This window comes from Panicum virgatum, chromosome 8N (assembly GCF_016808335.1).
Source record: "Panicum virgatum strain AP13 chromosome 8N, P.virgatum_v5, whole genome shotgun sequence".
In the NCBI taxonomy this organism is placed as follows: Eukaryota; Viridiplantae; Streptophyta; class Magnoliopsida; order Poales; family Poaceae; genus Panicum; species Panicum virgatum.
Window position 1 is genome coordinate 49,684,048 of NC_053152.1, and position 27,174 is coordinate 49,711,221.

Genomic DNA, 27,174 nt, shown 5'->3' on the forward strand with positions numbered 1-27,174 from the left:
AATTCGGAGATGAAATCAGGAAGGGTGACAATGTCGTTGCTTGATTGATAGAACGGACTTCGTGGCTTCGGCGGCATCAGGACTCAGCGAGTTTGCATGACCGCGTGTTCACAGGTCGACGTCGTAGCGAGCAAGAGGGTGGTTAGCACAAGTGAATTGTTTTGTTACTGGTCTGCTGCTCGGCGCTCGTCCTTTAGGCCTGACCGCCTGACAAAAGTATACTAGGGGTGTGTTTAGATCCTTGAAAAGGTGGGAGAAAAAGTCACATCGCACACTGTAGCACACTGTAGCACTTTTCGTTTGTTTGTGGTAAATATTGTCCTACCATGACCTAACTAGGTTCAAAAGATTCGTCTCGCAACGTACATCAAAACTATGCAATTAGTTTTTTTATTTACCTACATTTAGTACTCCAAACATGGCTCATTTGCTATATTTAATGTTTCGATGTGATGGAAAGTTTGGTTTTTGTGGGGTTTTTTTGGGGATTTAAACAGGGCCTAGCTAGTACTATTCAGCCTCCGTATGCATGGGAAGGGGCCCCTTTCTTTTGGGGCCCGGGGAAGCCGCACAGCTCGACCCCTCTTAGGGCCGGGCCTAGCCACCGCCGCCATGACAGCAAACCAAGTTGTTGCTAGCGCGGTCTTTCGACGATGTACTACACCGGAGTCGCCGAGCAAAGCTGAACAACCCGTCGTAGTCCGCTGCAAGCTAAGTTGTCTCATGACGTTGGTGCCGCAAGTGCCGTCCTTCGACGCAGCTCCATGCCGCACTGACGATTGCCAGGCAATGCCAGCCGCCATGGTTCGCTGCAAGCAGCCCAAAACCAACGCGCATACGATAACCCCTAGCTGTCAATTTGCTAGCTGTCATGATGCAAGCCTTTCTTTTGCTAGCTGTCAATTTGATTCATGTTTAGTATGAAATTTTAGTAGAAAATTTGAAGTTTAAAAAGCAAGTGATTCTTCAGTCTGGTACGGACATTGCCTTTTGTCAACAGTCAGAGAGAAAGAAGAAGCCAGTTTGGCGACCTTGGAGTCGCCAAGCCTGCAAAGTTCATACAAGTGGACAAGTACCGGCCTCAGATCATCGTCGGTCTCGCAGTCTGCTCCGCGTCTCATAACAATCTCTCCGGATGCTGTCTCTGTTGTTGCCCCCAGAACACTAGCATGTCAACTCTTTTCGGAACTGGTAGGTAAAAACACAACTCCAACTTTGACAAAATCAGCCACAAACAGTTGTGTTGAAAACACATGAAATTGAATGAAAAATAAGCAGCTGCATTATTTTGTGGAGAACAGCTGGACTGAAAATTACATCTTACATAAGTTTGTTCCTTTTTTCTCCCTACCTATGAGTGCACAAGTTCGTGACCTATAACGGAAGAACTGCAAAAAACTAAGCATGAGCTTTGACTATCCAAACACCTACTATTAGCGTAGCATCAGCGACGTTTGGAGTATGCAATCCATCCGCCTGTCACGGCCGGCACAGCAGCCGCCGCCGCCGCGGTCACCGGCGGCACACACTTCGCTGCTCTGAAGCTGTGGTTAGTTTAGAAACTGATCGACGAGTGGTGACAAAGTCATTAGGTGAGGATGACAGTGACGGCAATGGCTGTTTGTCTTAACGGTTTCCCGGTGTGAGCTGACGATTTCTACACGCATTTGGCATGCGTGCTGGGAAATCTGGTCAAATTCAGTGGGAAGAATGCAGGGTTGCGACGAGCTTGACGGTCACCGTAGGGCACAAATCACTGACCGACAGGTCGATGTAAAATACAAAAGTTCTAGGGTTCTACACTGGATCGATTTCTAGGCATACAAGATCGAGTACGGGGATATCTTCTAGTAGATAAACATGGAGTTCATCCTAGTTCTAGTACAACAAAAGGAGAGGAAGGTATGGAGATAGAGGTGCAGACCATCCGTGGAAGGGGGCGCAGAGGAGCTCGACCCCGCGGGTGCCATGGCGTCGATGGAGTCGAGGATGGAGGCGAGGAAGTCTGGGTTGGCGAGACGTGGATCCGGCGGCGACGATGGGCGGCGAGGGTACCGGTACCCTTCGGGCCGGTACCGGCACTGACCGGGAACGGCGGCGTCGGTGGGGAACGTCGTGGCGGCGCTGGGGTGCTTCCCGTCGGCCTTGCGCTCCCTTAGATCGGTAGGGTTTGTGGGAGAGGGGTTTGGCAGCGGTCAACTTGGGTGTACGTGCCCCGGCCCCCCTCCTATTCTATATAGCGCAGGCGACGGGGGCCCACCAGCCATAATGACTGGGCGCCCCCGATCAGGGCGCGATCAAAGGGGATTTGGCCCGATCTTTGGATCGGGCCTGGAGATCATATCCAACATTCTCCCCCTTGATCTCTCATTTTCTTATTCTTGTTCTTTATCTGAGTTTGGTTCATCCCATCGCAGATCAGTGTATAGGGCGTGCCTCGTCATGACAGTTATTACTGTCAGATTAACAGCCACAATCACTTTTCTGGTCTAAAACAGAGTCTTATTCTAGGGCCCTCTTTGTCCAGGAATCATAGGCTTTCCCTTAAACCCATGCCGGCTAAGTGTTCTCTGAACACATTGGGTGGTAGGCCTTTTGTAAGCGGATCCGCTAACATCTTGTTCGTTCTGATATGTTCTAGACAAATAGTTTGGTCCTGGACTTGCTCCTTAACAACATAAAATTTGATGTCGATGTGTTTGGCAGCACCACTCGACTTGTTGTTATGAGCATAGAATACTGCTGGCTCGTTGTCGCAGTATAATTTCAGTGGTTTTTCTATGCTGTCGACCACTTTCAATCCGGGTACAAATTTCTTTAGCCATGTGACCTGCCCCGAGGCCTCATAACATGCCACAAATTCAGCATACATCGTGGAAGATGCTGTAACTGTCTGTTTGGAGCTTTTCCACGATATTGCTCCTTTTGCAAGAGTGAAGATGTATCCAGATGTGGACTTTCTATCATCTGCATCTCCTGCAAAATCTGAATCTGAATACCCTTCTATTTCTAAAGTTTCTGATTTTCTATATGTTAGCATGAGGCCAGTTGTGCCCCTCACATAGCGCAAAGCTTTCTTTACCATTTTCCAGTGCTCTATGCCTGGATTACTCTGGTATCTGCCAAGTACCCCGGTAACGAAACTTAAGTCAGGGCGTGTGCACACTTGTGCATACTGTAAGCTTCCGACAGCCGAAGCATAAGGCACTGCTTTCATTTGCTCGAGCTCATACTGGTTCTTGGGATACTGATATTTCCCGAAACTGTCGCCCTTGACTATTGGAGCAGGTGTGGGCTTGCTCGCATGCATACCATATTTCTTTAATATCTTTTCTAAGTATGCTTTCTGTGATAATCCTAAAACCCCTCTTCTTCTATCTCGGTGAATCTCAATTCCTAAGACGAACGAAGCTTCACCAAGATCTTTCATATCAAATTTTGAGGACAAGAATTTCTTTGTCTCCAGTAGTAGATTAACATCACTGCTAGCTAGCAGAATGTCATCCACATACAAGATGAGGAAAATAAATTTTCCGTTCTTGAACTTCGCATAAATACAATTGTCCTCTTCATTTTCTTTAAATCCAAACTTTCTAATTGTTTCATCAAATTTCAAGTACCACTGCCTCGAGGCTTGCTTCAAGCCATAAATCGATTTTCTCAAGCGGCATCCTAAATTTTCTTTGTCTTCCATGACAAAACCTTTGGGCTGTGCCATGTAGACATCTTCATACAAATCCCCATTTAGAAATGCCGTTTTCGCATCCATCTGATGCAATTCTAAATCATAATGTGCCACTAAGGCCATTATTATTCTGAAAGAGTCTTTACATGAGACCGGAGAGAATGTCTCATTGTAATCTATTCCTTCTCTTTGCGTGAAACCTTTTGCCACGAGCCGCGCTTTATATCTTTCTATGTTCCCTTTGGAGTCACATTTCGTTTTGTAGACCCACTTGCAGCCTACTGTTTTGGCTCCTTTGGGAATTTCTTCTAAGTCCCAAACTTTATTGGTATTCATGGATCTCATTTCATCTTCCATGGCTGCAAACCATTTGGATGAATTGGCGCTTTTCATGGCTTCTTCAAAAGAGGTGGGATCACCCTCATTCTGTATTTCTTCACTATGATAGACTTCATAGTCTTTAGAAATAGCTGGTTTTCTAGTTCTTTGTGACCTTCTCGGGGCCACTGCGATTGGTATTTCTTGCACAGGAGGCTGTTGTTGCTCCCCCTCATTCATGGCAACGGGTTCTATTTGGTCCTGAGGAACAGGGTCCTCATTTCCATTTAATGCCAAGCTAGGAAAACCAACAACAGGTGGTGGCACCACAGTTTCTTGCACTGCAACGTCAGGTAGACTGACAGCAGGTGTTGGCACTGCAGTTTCCTGCTCTATCGGTGCCACAACCACAGGTAACGAGAAATAAGGCTCTTGAATCATCGGAGTGGGAACGTATACCCGCTTCTCCTCAAGGTCGATTTTTCTGGCTACTATGCTCCCCCTGATCATCTGATCTTCTAAGAAGGCAGTGTGTCTTGTTTCTACAAACTTCGTGTGTCTGTCGGGACAATAAAAGCGATATCCCTTAGACTTTTCTAGATAGCCAATAAAATGGCAACTGACTGTCTTGGGATCTAGCTTCCCAATGTTCGGATTAAACACTTTGGCCTCAGCTGGACAACCCCATACGCGAAAATGATTAAGCGAGGGTTCTCTTCCTGTCCATAGTTCATACGGTGTTTTCGGCACCGATTTACTTGGCACCCGATTAAGAATGTAAATGGCGGTTTTTAACGCCTCCATCCACAAATTAATCGGTAACGTGGAGTAGCTCATCATACTTCTGACCATATCCATCAGGGTACGGTTTCTTCTTTCTGCCACTCCGTTCTGCTGAGGCTCGCCCGGTGTAGAATACTGGGCAACTATGCCATTTTCCATAAGGAACCTTGCAAAAGGTCCTGGAACTTGGCCATAGGGGGTGTGTCGACCGTAGTACTCTCCCCCACGGTCGGATCTGACTATCTTAATCTTTAAATCATGTTGGTTTTCTACTTCTGCTTTAAATATCTTGAATTTATCCAATGCTTCTGATCGTTCTTTGATTGGATAAATGTAGCCATAACGCGAGTAATCGTCTGTAAATGTTATGAAAGAAACATAACCATCTACAGTAGTGACAGGGAATGGTCCACATATATCTGTGTGAATTATTTCTAGAATTCCCGCACTTCGTTTGGCACCTTTCTTTATGTTCTTAACGAATTTTCCTTTAATGCAATCAATACATTGTTCTAAATCTGAAAATTCTAACGGTGGAAGAATTGATGCTGTCACTAAGCGCTCTATTCTCCCCCTCGAAATATGGCCTAAACGACAGTGCCATAATTTCGACGAAATTGCATCAATTCGTTTGCGTTTCTTAGTAACATTCTCATATGAGGAGGCATTTTTATTCTCAGAACATACTGCATTCACATTCTCAGATAATGAAAGCAAATATAATTTGTCTTGTCGGAAGGCAAGACCAACACATTCTGAATTAACTTGTATCTTACACTTGCCATCACAAAAATGACAAGCAATAGCGTCATCATCTAATTTAGACACACTTATTAAGTTTCGTTGCAAAGACGGTACATAAAGAACATCTCTCAAACAAAGTACAAAGCCACTATGTAATTCTAAATGAAATTCTGCAATGGCTTCGACTTCAGCTTCTACACCGTTTGCAACTTTAATTCTTCTTGAGCCTCTTGGAAGGGTCCTCCTCATACTTGATCCCTGTAAAGAATTAGCAACATGAGTAGTTGCACCAGAATCAATCCACCAAGTGGATTTGTCATAACTTAAATACAGAGATTCATCTACAAAAGTAATGGTGTCCTCACCCTTTCTTAACAACTCTTTCAGAAATTCTGGGCAGTCCCTTTTGTAGTGCCCTCTCTTTTTGCACTTCAGGCACTGGTCTTGTTCAACTGGAAAATTTTCCCAGTCTTTCTGTGGAGGTGGTCTGGAAGAGCCACTCTCATGCTGATTCTTGGCTGGTGGGAAATGTCTCTTGTTATGCTGGAAGTTCTTATTCTGAAAGTTCTTTTTCTTGTGCTGAACTTGAAAAGCAAGTTCACCACCATTGGAGTTCTTAAGGCGATCTTCTTCTTGAACACACATGCCAATCAGCTTGTCAATTCCCCAATCTTCTGGAAAAGCATTATAGTTGACATGAAATGCCTCAAACGCCTTTGGTAGGGACTTGAAGACCAGCTGAACAATGAACTTTTCTGGCAAAGGCATGTCCATTGTCTTAAGCTTGTTGGCCATGTGGCTCATTTCTAATATATGTTCTCTGATGCCACCGCCAGTGTATTTCTTGGTGATAAGCTGCTCAGCAAGAATGGCAGCATAAGCCTTGGAAGAACCAGTAAACTGACTCTTCACCTTTGCTAAATATTCTGAAGCGGTGTGACAATCTGGGATCGCCATCTTGATGGCATCTGAAGTGGAACCCTTCATGACCATAAGACACTTGCGGTTGGAATCATTCCAACGTGTCTTTTCAGCATCATATCTGGTCATAGCAGAGTCATAATTCTTCTCTCGGATAGCCCAAGCAGCAGTTTCTTCATTCTGTGCCCTTACGGGCTTTTCTGGTTCTTGTGGAGCTGGCGTTGTGATGGCCAAATCTATATTGGCCATCGCCAGAGCTATCTCCAATTTCTGGTACCATTTCCCATAGTTGTTGCCATCCAGTTCAGGAATGGCATTCACATAAGTCATAGCATTGGAGCTTGAAATTTGAATTCAAAATTTGTGAGGACAACAATAAATGCATGTATCAACTTAACGTTGGTCAAAATTAAAACATGCAATAATCTGTACATTAAATCTAAATCACCGTTGGGCAGAGAAAGATATAATGTATACAAAAAATTCTGAACAAAATTATAATATTGCAATATCAACTTTGGTCAGAAATTACAACATTATAATATTCTGAAAATTCTGAGAAATAAATTCTATAAGCCTCTATATCAATTATCTCGTTGGTTCAAATTAACATAGAGACAAAATAAATTCTTTGTAGCGGAAACATATAAAATTCTAAATATTCAGAAGCATAATTCTTGTAAATTTCTGCTCTAAAAATAATACACGTTGGTGCATTTATTTACAGAGATCAAATTCTAAGCAAATTCATTCAAATTCATATTCAAAATGCTTCTGAAATAAAAGAAAAAGCGAATTCTGGTACTATTCATGCGGCCCGAGACGGAAAAACGGCCCACGGCCCGTTTCCGCGCGGCCGCTTCCCCGCGCCTGGGCCCGCGGCCCAGCAGCCGACGGCCGGGCCGCCGAAACGGCCCGCGCGCGCCCTCCGCCTGGGCCTCAATCAGCCCGTTCGCCGGCCGGCAGATGCAGACCATCGGATCTGATCCGATGGCTGCCCGGCCTTCTCGCCGGATCAAAACCGACGTCGGCGACGGGGCGCCCAAACCCTAGGCCCATTTCTTCCCCCTTCCTCCGTTTCTTCCGCCCGCGACTGAGGAGCAGCGGCCGCCATGGCCGGTCGGAGAGGAAGCGGCGGCGCCGCCGCCGGCCCCCTCGCCGGCGAGCGCGCTCACCCGAGCGGGAGCGCGCCGCCGTCGAGCGGCCTGACGGCGGTGCTCGAGCCCGCGCACCCGATCCGCGACGGACCCAAGCGAGCAGCGGCCCGAGGTGGTTCTATGCCGGCGGTGGCCGGGGCTCTGGTGCGCGGCGATGGCCGGCGCGCGCAACAGGTAAGCCCGCCGCCTTTTTCTTCTTGGTTTCTTGGATTCTAGGGTTAGGGTTAGGGTTAGGGTTTCTGGATTGGGGATCTCGGTCAATCCGAGATCAAATCGAGGTTCTTTCTTCGATTTGCATCGAAACCAATTCTATCTCCTTCTAAACTCTATCCCAAAACCCGATCTATGCACTAGATCGGCGACTGATACCAATGTAAAATACAAAAGTTCTAGGGTTCTACACTGGATCGATTTCTAGGCATACAAGATCGAGTACGGGGATATCTTCTAGTAGATAAACATGGAGTTCATCCTAGTTCTAGTACAACAAAAGGAGAGGAGAGGAAGGTATGGAGATAGAGGTGCAGACCATCCGTGGAAGGGGGCGCAGAGGAGCTCGACCCCGCGGGTGCCATGGCGTCGATGGAGTCGAGGATGGAGGCGAGGAAGTCCGAGTTGGCGAGACGTGGATCCGGCGGCGACGATGGGCAGCGAGGGTACCGGTACCCTTCGGGCCGGTACCGGCACTGACCGGGAACGGCGGCGTCGGTGGAGAACGTCGTGGCGGCGCTGGGGTGCTTCCCGTCGGCCTTGCGCTCCCTTAGATCGGTAGGGTTTGTGGGAGAGGGGTTTGGCAGCGGTCAACTTGGGTGTACGTGCCCCGGCCCCCCTCCTATTCTATATAGCGCAGGCGACGGGGGCCCACCAGCCATAATGACTGGGCGCCCCCGATCAGGGCGCGATCAAAGGGGATTTGGCCCGATCTTTGGATCGGGCCTGGAGATCATATCCAACAGTCGACTGTACTTGTACGTAGGAGGGACAAACTTTGAAAAAATATCCACAACAATTTGATGCCAAATTCAACAAGTAGTAGCATACTCTTTTGTGGCTCCAAAAACCAGAAATTGCACGCTCACCACAGCAGAATGGAAACATTCAGTTATAGCCTTATAGGTTTGTACATGTGCTTCTCTTTGTGTACATGCCTCTGAAGCGTGGACAGAATTTCAGTGCAAAGTGGAGGCATGGAAAAAGCAGGGAGGCAGACTGGAAATCTGGAATGCATGAAAAATTCCATTGCATGCATGGCTCTTGTTCGAAATTCAAGCAGTTCCTTTTTTTTTTACCTTCTTTAGTTTGATCTCTTTTGACACTCTGACTCCAGTAGCCCAGTTGATGAGGTTGTGATGCTACTTAGAAACACATGATGCTTTGTTCTCCCTGTGGACAGGACAGAGTAGAAAATGGGAAGGAAAAAGACAGCAGCCTTAGGTGTTGTCTAGATCATGTAAAAATTTGGACGGAATTTATTGTAGCAATTTTCAGGCGAAGATTAGAAGGACTAAATATGATCTAATTATAAACTAATTACACGGATGGATGAAAAATCACGAGATGAATCTATTAAGCCTAATTAATATGTCATTAGAGCATATGTTACTGTAGCAGTTTAGTGTCTAATCACAGTCTAATTAGGCTCATTAGATTCGTATCATAATTTAAAAGAAAACTGTGCAATTAGTTTTTTTATTTTATCTATATTTAATTCTCTATGTAGGTGCTGCAATATTCGATGTGACACTTTTAGAAGTTTGAATTTTGAATCTAAACAAAGAATCATGCTGTCAGAAAGCAGAACATCACTTCAGGACTTTTATTCTCTATGTACTAGTGGTAGTCAACCTTCTGGAAGCTCTGTTTCTTTGACCTGCTTCTCTACTGTGCATGGCTTGGATTAAAAACAATGCAACTTCAGAAAATCAGAAATGTTCTGACATTCGTTTTTGGAGAACATCACAGTTCTCTTGATAGGAGCTAATTGTGTGCCCATAGTTTTCCCCTTCAAAGGTTTCCACGTTGAATCCAACGGTCTCCCCTGTTCTTGATCATAAGTATGTAAAAATAATTAGAATCTGGACTTCTACATGTTACTTCATTTTTTCTCTTGCTGTGCTCAGACTCCAGTGTGGCCTCCAAATTATTTTCTGACTTCTTTCCATTGAATCAACGTCTGGCTAACGCACAATATGACCTAGATGGAGTTGGTATAAAACAATAATTAGTGAAAGCAACTTGATATCCACCACACAGCGATATTTTAAGTAGTGAACTCATGTGACTATTCTACTATTCTTAGTATAGGATTGCATTATTTGTCACACATTAGTTATTCATAAGTCCCTGACCAATTATTGGTTAGCTGACCCTAGTGTATCAACTGTCTAGTGCCCATTGCTTCATGGCAAAATACTGATGCTAGTGGTGACTGGTGAGCACTGGACTGGGCTTTGGTGCCCCGTCAGTGCCACACTGAACACAAGGATCAGAACTCAACTAAAATATTCTGTCCTAAAATTTATCAGTATTCATCATGCAAATCATGCTTCTGTTTAAGATAACTCCTCATATATTAAACAAAGCTTAAAAGTTGCATTCCATGGATAAGGTCACCTCATCTGGATCCCTGAGCACCAACCTAAGGACTAATCTGCTCCAGCTAGGCACCTACCAAACTACAGTGCCAAGAAAACTTTCTGCACCCAAAGTGGGGAACTAGTGGGAGGAAAGGGGACATAGAAGGGAAATACCATTCATCTATTCAGTTCACAAAGTAGGTCCTGATGGTCACCACTGCTTATGACCAAAAACTTGTGCTTCAGGAAAAAAAAACTTTTTTAAGTTGAAGGTTGGCTCAAAGCTGGAGAAAAAAACTGAGAATATGTGAGATCCCTTCACCTTTGCTTCCTTGAGGCAAACACTGCCTGGGATTGCTTTTGTACCATTGCAATGTGAAATCAAAGGTAAAAGGTAGTAGACAACTGCAGATATTGGAGAACTTGTTCCTTCCAGAGAGTGAGAAAGCAGCAGGAAACACACAAAAGCAATTAGTTCAGGTCAACTGACAAATCAAATTGGCCTCTTGTTCTTCTTCTTCTTCTAGTTGTGCCACTCATTTGCTTTAGACACTGACCAGTAGCTGAGTTAGAAAGTAGTAGTCCTCAGCTAGTGCGCAGAGAGCAGACATGACTGTAGTGGTGCGGTAAAACACTAAAACTGCAGTGACAGTTTGCAGGTAGGAATTATTTTGGACATCATCTACTAGTAGACTACAAGGGGTAAAAGCTACACCCAAGAACACAATGCACCAGTTGCAAGAAAACGACGAACACAGCTTCGTCAGAAACCTTTGAAGGCTCCAACACAGTAGAGAATTGAGATGGACATGAACAGTACATGACCAATGATCAGACGCCCAACTTTCCATCAAGTGCCTGATACTGACAGCCAATTTCTCGTCTGCCCTGATGTGTATGTGCCAATCAGAAACCCATTTGCAGTCAGATGCAGCTGTGATTCAGCAAGGTGCTGCTGCAATGATGGTCTCTCTCTGTTCAGGTTCTTTGCTGGTGCCCGTTTCGATGTGATTGTTCCATAGATGATCGGTGATGCTCCGGTGACGTGTCGATCTCACCATGTCATGCTATTTGCCACCCTCTCTTTTGCCACCCACGATTTCAAAGGAGATGATCGATGGCACCTTGCAGACGTTTTCTGTCATACTGCCAATCAGTGGCTGTAATTACGGAAGGTCCATCAAGTTTCATCTCAAGTTGCTCTCAGTTAGTACTTTTATAGGATAGAGTCCATCTTTCTTAATTGCTTGTATAATTGGACCCACTTTTTCTTAAAAAAAAGTCAAAAGAATTCTAAAGACCTCCACCATGTGTCTTTTACGACAAGTTAAATCATCAAATGCTTTCCCTGAACAGTAGGTCATGGCGTGCCAAATGTGAGAGTCGTAGAAGCCAAGTTAGTGAAATGAAACCTTTTGCAAAAGAGTGTGAACACATTGTGTGCCAGCTAAAAAAATCAAAGTGAAGCACTTCAAGGAAAGGAAGTACTAGGTGACTGGAAACTAAACTAGTGGGAAAAGATTTGCCGTGGAACTTGAGCGTCACCATGTTCATACGTACGAGCATGACAGCCGGTCATCTGATGGTAAGAGCTGCAAGGAAATTTGTCTGCAGACTTGCAGTCCACCAGAGTGATGCAGATGGTCAACACGTCGAGGAGGAGAAGCTATTTGTGGCAGTCGTTCGTTGCTATAAATGTCTGAAGCTGCTGGACAATGTTGCGCTGCTCCATGGCTGCCTGCCCGTCGAGCACGACGACGACGACGAACTCGTGACTGACGCTGCCTGCGCCGGCGTGTAGACTCATCAGAGGCGACGACCAAACTGGACACTGACTGACTACACACGGGTGGTGCAGAGGCCACACGATTCGTGACTCGTGAGACTCGGCCCATGTACGATTGAAAGAAGACCGCAGCAGCATGCAGCAAGGATTGGACTCGGGCCCACTTAAGCCCACGATGTCCATCTTTTTTAGATAGTTTTTTTTTTTCGGGTGAAGCAGTGTTACAGCACTCTAACGCGTAAAATACTTTGACCTTGATGGAGTTGAAGCAGAGCAGCATGATATCCATCACAAGACACGAACACGCTTGGCTGTGGCTGGTGGCTGCTGTTGATTTGTTATGAGAGAGAAGTATTGTTGGTTGGCTGGTAGCTGGTAGTTGGTGCTGATTTGGTGCGAGAAAAAAACAATGCTGGCTGATTGACTGACAAACCAAGCGAACATAGTTAAGCTCACCTTGACTACTTTTAGTATAGGAATGACCAATTATTGGTTAGCAAAGCCTAGTGTGTCAAGTGATCATTGCCGCATGACAAAACCATGCTTGTAAATGGTTACTCTGTCAGTGGCACACTGAACACAATGATCAGAACCAATGTTTTAAATAGTAAGCTATAGGATTTAGTGGTAGAACGATCCTCAAAACACTATTAGCGTTGCTATAGCACCGCTATAGCTCGCTATTTAAAACATCATAACACAACAAAAAAAAAATCTGCTCTAAAGGTCTGTCATGTTTCCATCATGCAAATCATGTTTCATTCTAACTCTTATATTAAACAAAGCCTAAAGCTGCACTGCATGGATGAGGCCAACCAGTCTTGATTCTTCAGCACCAATACAAGGGACACTCCGGAGAGCCACCTACCAAGTCCAAATTACACCGCCAATAAAACTTTCTGCACCTAAAGTGGGGAACTTGTGGGAGCAAAGGGAACACAGAAGCACAATTCCCTCAAACTACTCAGCAAAGTAGGAGTGTCACCTCTGCTTATGACTAAAGCTTGTTCTCACGAGAAACAAAAAACCTTTTTAAGTGAAAGGTTGGCTCACGGCTAGAAAACTAGTCACTGATGAAATGAGATTCCTTCACCTTTGCTTCCTAAGGCAAACACTCGAGATTCTTCGGTTCTTCCGAGGCATTTTCGTCCTACCATGTATACAGCAGTGTGAAATCGAAAGCTGAAAGAGCTTGCAGACTACGGAAAAACTTGAGTTATTCTTTCCCACGTGTATATTTTCTGACAAGTTTAATCATCAAGTTCTTGCCGCCCTAAATTATAAACTTTAGTTTCAGTTTCTGCGCGTGGTGTGTCCGACGTGAGGGTCGTAGCTAGATAGAAGCCAAAGAGGTTAATTCTCTGAAACTTTTGCAAAGAGTGTGAACATAGGGTGTGTTTGGATCCAAGGGCTAGAGCTACTTTTAACCTAAAATAACCTAAAATAGCCCAAAATCTCCAAACATTAGGGCTAATTCTTGGCTATTTGTAAATAGCGCTCACCTCAAAGAACTATCCTACTCAAAGAGTGATTATTTGGGCTATTTCAAGTGAGCCCCACTATAGCAAAAGAGGTAATAGGGATCCAATGATTGGGAAAAGGTGCTTTAAAGGCTAAATAGCTCTTGGATTCAAATATATCAAGGACTATTTTATTGGAGGAGGGCTATTTGCTTGAGCTAATTAGCTCTAGCCCAAATAATTTTAGTCCTTGGATCCAAACACAGCCATAATGTGACAGCTAAAAGGCTCAAAGCGGAGCATATATTTGAAGAAAACTAAGCAAAGGAAGAAGAAAAACGAGGCGACCGGCCGGGAAGGAAAACTTGTGGCGACCGGTCATGATCATGTTCATGTTCATACAAGCATGGCGACCGGGAAATGAAAGGAGAGCAATAAGAAAAATTGTTTGCAAACACTTTTGCCTTTCTGTTCCGGTGCACAGCTGCTTAACCGCTCAGCAGGCACCACAAGACTGGAGCAAGACTACCGACTTGGACGCTGCTGACTGAGGCATAGTACTGCATGGGCCGGCGTGTAGACTCATCTTGTTGGTTGCTGGCTGACCGGCCGGGGGAGATTCGGCCCATCAAGTATCTAATTAGTTCGGGCCCATCTTGATATCTTCTAACCAGCTGCACAATGAAAGCAAGGAGAAACAATGCATCGAATGTTGATTTGTGTGTGTTCACTAGTAGGGTCTTTGTGTTGATCTGAATCTACGGAAGTATCTGAGTGATTGATTTTTTGCTTCGAACATGTTGATTTTGGAAGCATTCGGTAGTGAACTTGGTTTGTTCGGTTAGTACCGAGATCAAAACCGAATTTTCTCGATCTTGATAATTTTTAGAAATCGACCGGTCTTCATTTTGATATCTCTGAGGAGGTAGTTTTGGATAGGAGGCTTGGAGACTAGCTATCAATGTGTCTGAACCGTGGCCTTTGTGTCTTTTAGGTTTCATCTCTAACCTACCCCAACTCCCTTGAGACAAAAGGCTATATTGTTATTGTTGTTGTTGTTGTTGTTGTTGTTGTTGTTGTTGTTGTTGATCGGTCTTCATTTTCTGATAACCAAATTTTACGAGAATTCGAGAAATCGAACCGATCAGTTTCGGTTAACCGAATGCCCAGGCCTAGATCTGTATTAGTCTTCTATGGGTGCGCGATTTGTAACGCGCGGTACATTCAGCTCCGGCACCCCTTCCTGATTGCAACAACACCTCTCCCCCCTTCAGCTCGGCAGCCTAGCTACTACCCATGGCGGTGACTTACGATCCGATCTAAAAAATGGCTCATGCGAATATTGAGTCCTAGCCACGCCAGCGCAAGCCCGATTAGAAGGAGAAACTTTGCCAGGTGACATGGCTGCTGCTGAAGCACCTAACCAGTTACTACTCACTCCGTTCCAAATTATAAATCACTAGTCTATTGTCACACCCGGTTTTAAAAACAAAACCGAATGCATAACTATATGTATGCCAGGATCGAGTTTTATACATATATATGTATGCCAGGATCAAGTTTCATACATATAGTTATGCATTCGGTTTTGTTTTTAAAACCAGGTGTGACAGAAGTGGTATCAGAGCTGTATTGACTGTAGGACGTAAGTCTAGATAGCAATGGTCGTGTTCTAAGGTTTCCTTTGATATAAAAATTTATTTCTTACTTATTCCTTGACCCTCTCCATTGGATACTCTCTCTCCTTAACCATTTCATTTTCTTAATCAGCCTTGACAATTCACTTATTCCACCTGACCCTCTTTTCATTTGCACCTTCTTATTTTTGCAAATGTAAAATTCTCAGTCTTTGTATATTGACCTAGTTTCTCCTTGACAATTTTCTGTTTGATGCCCGACCCTAGGTCAACTACTCCTTTTCCCTGATTCACGACTCCCTCTCCTTTGTCTCCAAATAAATATCACTTTGAATTCATCTCTTGACTTGGATTTCAAAGTATATCTTTTGATTTAAAATTATTTAGATGATTCGTGCCACATGTCCTAATGCCTGTCTAAGCCATCTGAAAAATGGAGCTACTAGTTCATCATGAGGAGTCAAGTCGAATCGATTGGAAAATTGTACCACGTGTCCACATTCCTGTTCAAGTTGGATGAAGGATTTAGAGCACCACCAAAGAATCAGACCTGAGCGAGGTTATAACACTCTCACTGCCACTACAATCACGAAGGTGGAGTCAATGCTGGACAAATTGAAGTAGGCATATGTCATCAACGACAAAGCTAAAAGATATAACCATGCTTAGGAGTACCCCTTCTAACTCTATTAACAATGTTTAGCATCGTCTTTGACTATGTTGACTGGTGGAATTTGATGTTTGCGGAATGATGTTTGTCTTTGTGATCTTGTTTGATTCGTTTCTTTGTAATAACTGTGGGTGTATTGTGGGTCTTCTACCTACAATGACATCAGTTGCCTAGATGAGTTCTTCTTTTATACCTCCCCCTCCTTGTTATCCTCTGTCTTTCTACCTAATCTTTTAAAGGATGTCAAGAAAGAAGTTCATGGAAACACTGAAAGCAATAGTAGAAATCTCCAAGCATCTACAAATGAAAGAAGCTGAAGACAAGAATGCTCTCTTTTCCTTTCGGTTAACCCTATGTCTTTCTCCTCTCCACCTTGATTAATTTAAGTTGCGACCACCAAGAGTTTGTGAAGATGATATTATGGACGTTACCTTGTTACTCGGTCTTCCTTCTCTCTGCTAACCTTATTCCTACCACCCAACCGGATGGCGAGTCCCAACACAAATCGAGAAGATAGAGCCAATAGAGAAGACCTCGACATTCCAGCGCAAACTCAGGAACTACGAGCAATGGTTCCAATCATGATCAAAACTCAACCGCATGTTGCAGAGCAAGCCACATGCCCTCGGAACGACAACCCTATTAGCAGTGAAAACCACCAGGTCTCAATCACTCTGCCACCATTTGATAAAGAGAAGCTGTTAGCTATGCAAGCTCGTGTCTTACAAGGAAGGTTGCGGCCTAATATATCATCACCTCACAGCATGGAGTTGACCAAAGCAAAGGTTCCTACCGGACCAGTGAAAAGGCAAGTTGCTAAAGCATGGAACAATGGAAAACGTAAGAGGAACTATGAAGCACCAAACCCGTTGATAGAAGAACAACAATAGGTTGATAAGATTCCAGGAACATGTCAGTGCTGCGAGCATTATGGTCATCTATGTCTCCAAGAAGACAGCTTAATGTCAGTGGAAGCAAGAGAACGTTATCATACGGATATCAAGAGGAAGTTATCCACCCAAGATCCAGTCCTAGAAGAAGTCACCCAAGATGAAGACAGTACTCAGACTATAAACCTCGAGGATTGGAGTATCTCTTTCAAAAAAAAATCAGTCTAAAAGAAGCAAGCAGCCCAAGAAACAAATTGGTAAAGCAAGCCAAGAGAAGGGACAACAAAGCCAATGAATGAATGGATGATTAAAGTAGGAGTTAGACTGAGTATCCATTAAGTGTTGATGTGAGTTGCGGAGAATAAAGAAGCATGTCTGCAGAGGTATTGTAAGAGGAAATGACCGAGAAGAAAGTTAATATGTGTTGGAAGCTACCCACCTTAACCTCTATCTCTTGCTAGCCTTGTGAATCTCGGGACGAGATTCCTTTTAAGGGGGTAGTTCTGTCACACCCTGAAATTTTTGAATTTCAGGATGTGATTAAAATTAAAAATAAAACAACAATTTTCTCTTAATTTTAAAATTTTGTCAACATTTATTTTCGTTACAGGGAATTTAGTATAAATAAAATAATTGTTTGCCTTTTAAATTAAATGAGGTTGTTTGTTGGTTATGCATTCATGCTGTCCTTGCATAGTTTTATTGTTTGTTGTTCAGTTTGAATTTGAATTCTTGAATTTGAATTTGAATTGAATGTGTTTGAATCCTTTCAAAAATAGAAAATCCTTTCTTTTCCCCTCTCCCTTTCAGCCCAGCCGGCCCATCTCTTCCCTCTCCTTCCCTCCTTTTCTTTTCTCTCCCACGGCCCAAAATCTCCCTCCTCTCCTTTTTCCTTTCCTTCCCCCGCAGCCCAAACCGCCGGCCCGTTTCCTATCCTGGCCTAACCCGCGCGCCCCCACTCCTCCCTTATCTCGCTGCCAGGCGGGGCCTGCCCGTCAGGGTCGTCCCCGACCCCGTGATGGACCGGGACTCTGTCCCGAGTTCGGATCGAGCCCGGCGCGCCGCTGATTTCGGGCGTGGCCCGCACGCCAAGAACGCCCCCTAGGCCCTATAAAAGGCGCCGCCCTAGGCCCCCTAGCCCCCATCGAAGTTGCAGCACCGCCCCACCTAAACCCTAGCCTAGCGCGCCGCCTTTGCCGAGCTCGAAACCGCCGCCTTCGCTTCGCCGTCTCGACGCATCCCCGCCGCGTTGGAGTCGTCCCGTGGCTGCGCGTCAAGGTGAGGCTCGCCGCCGACCCTTTCCTTCCCCTCCCTTTTGCTCTCTTTCACGCGAGCAAGCTCGCCGGAGCTCCGCCGCCGTGGGTTACGGTCGCGAGCTCTGCTCCGGCCGCCTAGGCCCTTTCCCGAGTCCCAAGTTGAGTTCGCGGGCTCACGCGCTCGCTCCATGTCCAATCCCCGAGCCAAATCGTGCTCGGAGCACCTGGAACGCCTACTCCGGCGATGCTCCGGTCAAGTGCCACCGCCTGCCGGCCGTGCGCCGCCGCGTGCCGCCCCCCTTCCGAGGTCGGCCGTCCGATCCGAGATCGGTGGCTCAGATTAGATCCGATCCAAACAAACCAAAGCCGTCCAGATCTAATCCAACGGCCCAGATCCAATCTAAACTAGTCAGTACCGATCAACCATGCTATTTTGCAAATAAACACCTCAGTTTTCCTGAAATTAACCCGCAGTCCAAGCCAGTTCAAAAGTATTTACAAACCAGTCCTTTCTTTTCTGTTTTAGCCCCTAGACTTTTCTAAAATAGAACCCATCGTCCTTAGCTTGTAGTTTTTCAAGCTAGCTCCAGAGTTTAGGGTTTAATTATGTTTTAGTCCCTGGTATCTTTACCTAGAGCCCCTGTTCTTTCAAAACTTTTACAAATAAGCCCCTAGAACCCTGTTTTAGCCATAACTTCTCTGTTTTAGCCCCGTTTTCATCAATTCTTGCGCTTACGTGATCCTTGCAACGCGTGCGGTAGCTTTATCACTTTGTTATCCTCTATGAGCACACTTTGTTGTGTCTTACAAATCTTTTCTGTTAGTCCTTAACTCTTTAATTAATCGCGACTAGATCCCTGAAGCACCCTTTAGTCTATAGAATCGCCGTTTTGGCTTTGTTTTCCGTGTTTCTTGCGCTCTCGTAACTATAGCAGTGAGCCTTATCCTTTAGTATGCTCTTTTAAAGCCTTTCTTTTGTTTTTGGTGTATTGTTCTTAGATCTTCTTAGTTTTCTTTGTATGGTTGCTCGTTGATTGCCCCGATTAGAAGAATCGCCGTTCGAAGATTGAAGATCAAGATTTGCAAGTGAGCAAAAGCTGAAGAGCAGTAAGAGTAGCTTTTCGTTGGAGAAAGGCAAGTGACCCTAACCATCCTTCTATCTATGCTTATTTATGAGAGTATTATGATTTAATTGGAACATGGAGAACCACCCAAGAAAACAGTACAACCACAATACTACATGGCTCTGTCTTGGCTGATTAATTAGAAACTCTATCTTGTGATAATCTTACCTAAAGGGCAAGAGGGGATGCATCGATGGGGTATAGCTCGGTCCTCTTGGGGTAATTGGTATTGTTTAATGGTCCTTTGGCAAGGTACCACCTCATTAGGACAGTGTTATGACAACTTTGGCTTGAAACCTTAGCGGGTTGTCACGGGTTAGATAATCTTTGTAAAGGCTTCGTAGCGTCCCTATGCAATCACACATCGGAAGTGTGATATTGTGCCTCGCTAGCACAAGTGTGGTTGGGTTCAAAGTTCTTTGAAACTTTTACGCGAATTGTGGTGAAAGTGTACAACCTCTACAGAGTATAAAACTGATATATCAACTGTGCTCACGGTCAAGAGCGGCTTGGACCCTCACATGATTAATAAATTTAAAGATGAAATTAAATCATTTTCTAGTTATTTCTTGTGGCCTTGCTGAGTACCAACCATAAGTGTACTCACCCTTGCTTATTACTGCTCTGAAGAAAAAAAGTGTATAAAGTCTGTTGAAGATGTTGCTGAGTTCTAGGTATGCGCAACCCCCAGTCGATTGCCTGTGAAGTTTGAAGCCTTCATTTCTAGGATAAACTGTATAACTCTGATAATCTTTTAATTGTTATTTTTACGTGATACTGTTACTGATTATTCACTTATAATGTCTCTATATGTATGAAACTTGATCCTGTCATACATATAGTTATGCATTCGGTTTTGTTCTTAAAACCGGGTGTGACATCTATCAACTGGTGCTCCCGCATGGGCTAATTAGAGTTATTTTAAAAATAAATCATACAATTAATTATCTCGCGCATTCTCATCTATTGAATATTCTAACACATACTATAAAATATATATTTATCATAATATAGTTGCAATAGATTTCATTTTGCACCAGACCTCCGTGTGTGTTTGATATATATATTTAATTAAACTATTTATTTATAATTAGTGTTTTTATTTCTTTCATCATACATGAATACACAGTGACATTTATCATGGGTAGTATTTTTTATATACATAATAATATAATAATGATAGAAATCGTAATTTAAAATTTTATTATATACTTTAATATTTTAGTATAATTATATAATTTAGATTCAGATTTTGGGACAACGACATAATTGGATAATTTATATACAAATTTAGGGGGCGTTTTGCATTTTTTTAGTGGCATAGGTGTGTAATTTACATGAATATTAGGGGGTTACTTTAAATTTTTTTCCTATAATGGCAGAGGTGGGTAATTTATTAGAAAAGATAACGGATCTGATGACTATTATAATTACATTAGTCAGATGGATGGCCAGATGTTTCTGATTTTTGTGAGAATTTCTAGAACTTCTTTATATTTTTAGAGTGTCCACCTAGGATCCTAGGTTGCTTCACGTGAAGGCTTCAAAGGAGCATCCAATTAGTAATAGTAAAATTCCAAAAATCTTGGAGAGTCAAAGTTTTTCAAATTTGACTAAATATATATAACAAGATTATAACATTTATGATACCAATTAAGTACCATTACACTCTTTTGTTAGCTATATTTTCCTAGTATATCTATTTGATTTCATAAATCTTTGTATTTCTCTTTATAATTTTGGTCAAACTTTGAGATAGTTTGACTCTCCAAAATTCTTGGAATGACTTATAGATTGGAACGGAGGGAGTAGTAGTTAGTTGTATTTCCATGAATTGAAGAATATGTACGCACAATTTCCGTATAGTATAACATGCAAGACTACTGCAAGCTAAGGCTGTCCGCAGTGGGTGCGGTAAAAGAACCTATACTGCATACTGCAGTACCGATTTGGCGTGAAATCGTCCGCACCGGGTACTCTAAAGACAAACGGTATCATCCCGTATCGGCCGCGGGACGCCAAATCCAGCGCTCTGCGAGGACTCTGGTATCGTCCGATGTGGTGTGGGGCCCGTACACCCGCCGTTCGTCCCCGCCGCGAGCAGGAAAGGGGGCAGAGAGAGGGATGGCCGCGGCAGAGAAGATGAGGTAGGCGGCGGCCGGCGACGATGCGAGGCTACCGCCGCACAGAGGATGCCCCTGGAGTGGAAGAGGAAGGGGAGCCGCCGCGTCTCGCGCGAGCTTCCGCCGCCACCCCGAGGCCGGAGCCCCTACTCCCGCCGCCACTTGGCGCTGGCGCGCTCGGAGGGAGCAGTGGCCCGGCGTGCGCGGAGGGAGCAGCGGGCCGGCTCGCATGGGAGGGATGGGGATGGAGGAGCAGAGCGCGACGCCAGGCGAGCAGCGCGGAGAGAGGAGGGAGGAGGAGCAGAGCCGTGCGACACTAGCCCGCCATGGGCGCTCCGCCGTTCCGCCATGGCGCGCCGCGACCTCCCGCCAGATCTGGTCCGGCTCCGTCGAGAGAGAGAGAGAGAGAGAGAGAGAGAGAGAGAGAGAGAGAGAGAGAGAGAGAGAGAGAGAGAGAGAGCTGCTGCACGCGCTCGCCGGCGCTGCTCCGGCCGCGCGCCCGCCACTCGCCGCAGCACCATGGAGCTCGACCTCCGCCTCCCCCGCTGCTCGCCGCCCGCGCCCACCCGCGCTGCGCGCGCCGTCCCGTACGCCAAGGCCGCCGGTCCGCCCCGCCGCGGCCGCCGCTCGGTGGGGAGCCGCCGCGGCAGCTGCTGCGCCGGCCCGCCCGCCCGCCTCGAGGCCACCGAGGAGGCTGGGCTGGAGGAGAGCGACGGGGCGGAGCGGTGCCCATGCGCGGCGACGACGGCCGGAGGAGGAGAGCCGGTAGTCGGATCCGCGCCGAGCGAGCGGCGGAGGGGGAGGGCATGGAGGTGTGGTGGAGGAAGAGAGGGGCAACGGCGGAGGGAGAGAGGGAGTGGCGGGGGAGACCGGGAGAGACCGGGGGAGAGAGAGAAAGAGAGGAGAGGGAGGGAGGGAGGGCGGCAGAGGTAAAAAAGTGAAAAAAATCTATCAAGTGGGTCCCGTTGTTGATAGTTGGTATAGAGTAGGAGATAGAGGATGATGGGTGCGGTAAAACCAGATATAGAGGAGAGAATCTCGATGATTAGGATAGAATATTCTTTTTAGAAGACGGATTTAGAGTATGACAAGTGCAGATAGCCTAAGCGAGTCACCTGAATTTCGTGAAGTCAAAGTATAGTAGGCTTATAATGAAGAAACAAACGTACAGAGACATTGTTGTGGACGTAACGACGCACTGCACGTAAGCAGAAATGTTTGTCCGATCCTATTCTTAATACTATGTACTATAGCTTAAATTATGAAAGTCGAAAATAGGCATTTACCCAAAATCCAACACAGTACAGGGGATCACAGACTGGCGGTGGGACGGATTCTGATGATGTCTGAAGATTTAATTTTTGGGCATGATGACAGCAACGGAGGCCGGCTAATTAATCTCTGAAGCTGCTTCTTTTCGTTTCTTGCCGAAAACAACCCACAAATAAATTAAAAATCAAAGCATGCAGTCTTATATATCATCCAGCTAGCAGGTCACGCATGCATGTACGTTCTTGTATCAACAATGGAAGAAATATAAGATGGTGTACGCCGTGCCCATGAATCCGATGATACTTTTCTAATCACGTCAGTGACGTCATATGTATTGAAAATATCGTTGGCTCAATATCATATAATTAAAATGCATGCCATTTAGTGGAAATAGTAGGCCGGTTTTATCCATATCTAAAAAAACTATATATATGGCCATCAGACTATTTTATTTGTGACGTTAAAACCCAAAGTGGCGCGGGGATTGATCACAGTGGATCGTCAAATCTGCATGGGTTGCTCACATGCAGCTCAAGTTTGTATACAGTTAGGTCTAACCACTACTACACAACAGATCATTTATCTCAGTTTACAATCCTTTTTAGTCCCGGTTTTTCAACCAGGACAAACCATTCGGGACAAATATGTCTCTTTCTTTTGTCCCGGCACGTACTAAACCGGGACCGATGTAAATTGTAAATTTTCCCAAACAAAAAAAACAGCTAGCTAGCTCCCGCGTTCCGAACCAGCTTCTCCAAATCCCAAAATTTAATGACAATTATAATCTCAAAATCAATTACAATAATAAAATCAATCACAACTAGGAACAAATCATTCACAAATCAATTTCCTCACATATATATATTTGAAAAAAAAGAAGAAAGCTCAGCCACAACTACGAATCAACCACAACTACGAACAAATCAATTTCCTCACATATACATATTCGGAAAAAAAGAACAAAGCTCAGCGCTGCGCCGTTGTCCACCGTCTGCCGTTTCTTGGCGGAGCTGCCCCCGCCGGGCCTGGACGCACCGCTCCTGCCGAGGCCGAGCTGAGCTACTGCCGCTGCCAGGGCTTGGCCGCGGAGCGGACTCGAGCCGACGCCACCGGCCGGCCTAGACGCCGCGTCGGCGACCTTTAGCGTAGCGCCGAGCCGCCCTCGCCTGCGCCGCCCTCGCGGCGGCGGCGACGGCTGGTCGGGCCACGGCGGCCTGCGCCTAACCGCGCGCGCGACGGCGGCTTCGCCGGCCCGCTCCCTGGCGCGCCCGCCCTCGCCACGTCGGCGCCTGGCGCGGCTCACCGGCCCACGCCCTGGCGGCATTTCGTCGTGGCCCGCCCGCGCCTGGCAGGGAGGGAGGAGGCCTATGGAGGAAGAAGGGAAGGGTCGGGGGGAGGAAAGCACGAGGAAAGAGATGTGCGAGGTAGACGAAGAGATAAGGCTGAGGAGACACGGGAGGTACAGTTAAATAAAATAGATAGATCCGACCTCACGCCGTGTGGCTATTTTGTCCCGGTTGGAGATTTCAGCCGGGACAAAATAGTACCCTGTTGTCCCGGTTGCAGTCACCAACCGGGACAAAATATTTTAGTTCCGGTTGGTGAATTCAACCGGGACAACAGGGCACTATTTTGTTCTGGTGGGAGCCTCCAACCTGGATAAAAGGTATCTTTCTGTTCTCCACTGCCTTCTACATTTTAGACCCGGGACTAAATCTCTTATTGGTCCCGGATCAAACGGTGACCGGGATAAATATGCAGGATCAAAGCCCAGTTATGTAGTAGTGAACGTCACCAGGACACCGATCTGAACAAAAGAATGATGGGCAAGGACTACAGCACATTATAAGTTGAGAAAATAAACCCTTCAGTTTAAGCTTTTGCAATTCTGCATTGCATCCAAATGTACATTTTGGTTTTACATTCCAATGAAAATAGGTAGGGACCGTCCTTTCCGACTTTCCTGCTTGACTTGGACAATTTTTGTCTTTGTTATTTGACCAAGCAAAGTCTATGTTTTAGGTATCTAGCTCTAGCAAAGCCTACAGTTAACCTACGAGTTGAAACATTCAGCCCACCTCTGTATGTGTATGGTTCTGTTTGCTGTTGTCCTAAATCGATAAGACCTGTCCTTGCAAGGATGACACCACTTGGCCTACCTCATAGGGAAACTTTGTGGTTGCTGTCCTCCTGGGGAGAGCCACACACAACTACAAGCTTCCAACTCAAGTTTTTAGTCTATTTTTAAAAGCAACATGAATTATTAATAGCGTACTCGATGGTATCATGTGCAACAATAAATTTCTCTGAATTTATAGCCTCGATCCCAACGACGGCCCCTGCAGATCCATTATTTGCAGGGAGGAAATTCCATGAAAAGTTTATTTACATGCACATTCTCTAATATTTCCAAGACAATCTTTAGTTTTACTATGTACAAAAGTTTTGCAACCAAGTTTTTCTATGTATAGGTGTGCAAATAACCGAGAGCCTTTTGCTCCCTTGTACAAGCACCAATTCGACCACCAGTCCATATACTTGGTTATTGGAGAGCATATTTCAATGAGCATAGGTAGGTGCTCCATTCACTAGCTACGAGCAAGCCAAAATAGTGGGCAATTCGCTATGAGCACGTCAGCACAACTGCTGGTCTCTAGAGGAGAGGGGTGAGGAGAGAGAAGGCTTGCTTGGCGTTTGCTCTATTCCTAAAAGCAACATGAAAAAGTATCGTTACATCACCATCTCGTACTGACTTGTGACTTGCTTGAAATTTAATGATAGAACAGTGAAAGGGATCGCAATCCACCTGATGAGCCGATGAAGTCAAATGCAGACATCTCCATGGACACTTTGTCATGCATACAATTAATATGGAAATCCTGGACGCATGCATGCTAGAAATTCCGGCACCTTGCTTCGTTCTCAGCACACGTACGGTGACATCCTCTATGGCACTGGCAGGAAATGGTGTGGATCGGCCCAAACACGGTGGATCGTCAGCTCCGGCAGCCGGACGACGACGACGATGCCGCCTCGCCGGGGGAGAAGGAGCGCTCGCATGCCTTCATCGGGGTGCGCCCGCGGCCGTGGGGCACGTTCGCCGCCGAGATCCGGGACTCCACTCGCAGGGGCGCCCGCGTGTGGCTCGGCACCTTCGACACCCCGGAAGCCGCCGCGCTCGCCTACGACCAGGCCGCCTTCTCCACGCGCGGCGCCGCCGCCGTCCTCAACTTCCCCGTCGAGCGCGTGCGGGAGTCGCTGGGCCCGCTCGCGCTCGCCGGCGCCGCAGCAGGGTGAGGGGGCTCCCCCTCCTCGCGCTGAAGCGGCGGCACTCCAAGCGCAGGCACAAGCGGCGCAAAAACCTCTCCCGGCCTGTGACCACCACCAGCAGCAAGGATCTTATTAACAGCAAGCAGCAGCGGCAGCGGCCGCCACGCCATTGCTCCGACGTGCCAAGCTTGCCGGGCGTGGCCATGGCGGCGATGGCGCAGCATCATGTGACGGTGCGCTGCGGCGTTCTGGAGCTCGAGGACCTCTGCGCTGATTACTTGGACGAGCTCCTCCGGGCATCATGCGAGCTGACTGCAGATTGATCAAGTCATGATGCATGGTTTGCTCGGGTTAACAATTTCAAGATAATAAACAAGAAATTCAAAGAGACACCCATATATGCTATTTTACATCACTACCGGACTGGCCGGGTTTGCCGAGTGCTCATTACACTCGGCAAAGACCCTTTTGCACTCGGCGGTGACAGCGAAGGCACCTTTGCCGAGTGTCTTTTTCCGAGCACTCGGCAAAGACCTAAAAAACACTCGGCAAACTTTTCGAGACCGAATCAGAAAAACAACATTTAAAAATAGCAAAATATTTTTTTACCCGGTAACCACACCAGTCATCCAATGTCATCAAGTCAAAAGTCGCTCTATTATTTCGCACTAAATCGCGCGCTACGCAGCTACCGTGATTCGAACTCTTGCTTCGCGCGTAGCCTCCTCTACCACTCCACCCCTACATCACATGTGTCTAGATTCCGTTTTGATTCTCCACGTATTATTCTAATTCGAGATCAAATTGCTTATTTGACGCCCTAAACGAATTCAAATAAAAAAAATTTGAACTATAAAGTTTCATAACTTTTCGAGATCTACAATTTTGATGTTGTAGGTTTTTTGATCCGAGGTCGTTTGCAAAATTTGAATTTCAAATTTGAGAAATTCAAACACATATTTGAAATACTAAATGAATTCAAATAAAAAAGTTGTGAACTACAAAGTTTCTTAACTTTTCGAGATCTACAACTTTGATGTTGTGCGTTTCTTCGTCCGAGGTCATTTGAAACACTCCAAAAATTCTAATTCAAAATTCATCCGAGACACTTTGCCGAGTGTATTTTTATGGCACTCGGCAAAGCCTCTCTTTGCCGAGTGCCAAATAAAATAAACTCGGCAAAAAAATTTAGCAAAAAAATTTTAAAAATACCAAATGGACCTGAAAAATTACCAAAAATTCACGTTAAGCAATCTATGTTGTCTATTGCCTATAAAAAAGTTTTGAACTCAAACAACATTTCAAAAAGTTTTGAACTTAAACAACAATATGACCATCAATTTGACTCCAAATCTTATCGGATCCTTCTCAACTCTATGATTCTTCTTCGGAGATGTATCGATTTGTAAGCACGTACGTGACAAAAAGTGTGCGAAACCTCCTCAACTTTTTTCCACAACCTACACATATGATATTATGACATCTTGCCAAATCTCATAATT

At 45.5% G+C, this 27,174-nt stretch overlaps 1 protein-coding gene and 1 pseudogene across 1 annotated transcript; one reads left to right on the top strand and one right to left on the bottom strand.

Annotated features, from left to right (window-relative positions):
- Positions 1-4,892: 4,892 nt before the first annotated feature.
- LOC120685616 lies at positions 4,893-6,786 on the bottom strand. Its single transcript, XM_039967646.1, has 2 exons — positions 5,896-6,786; positions 4,893-5,788 (listed from the first exon to the last, which is right to left on the bottom strand). The coding sequence occupies exons 1-2, from the start codon at positions 6,779-6,781 to the stop codon at positions 5,742-5,744; spliced, it is 933 nt and encodes a 310-aa protein (XP_039823580.1). The 5' UTR covers positions 6,782-6,786; the 3' UTR covers positions 4,893-5,741.
- An 18,580-nt stretch (positions 6,787-25,366) lies between these two features.
- On the top strand, positions 25,367-25,995 carry LOC120685225 (annotated as a pseudogene).
- Positions 25,996-27,174: the final 1,179 nt, after the last annotated feature.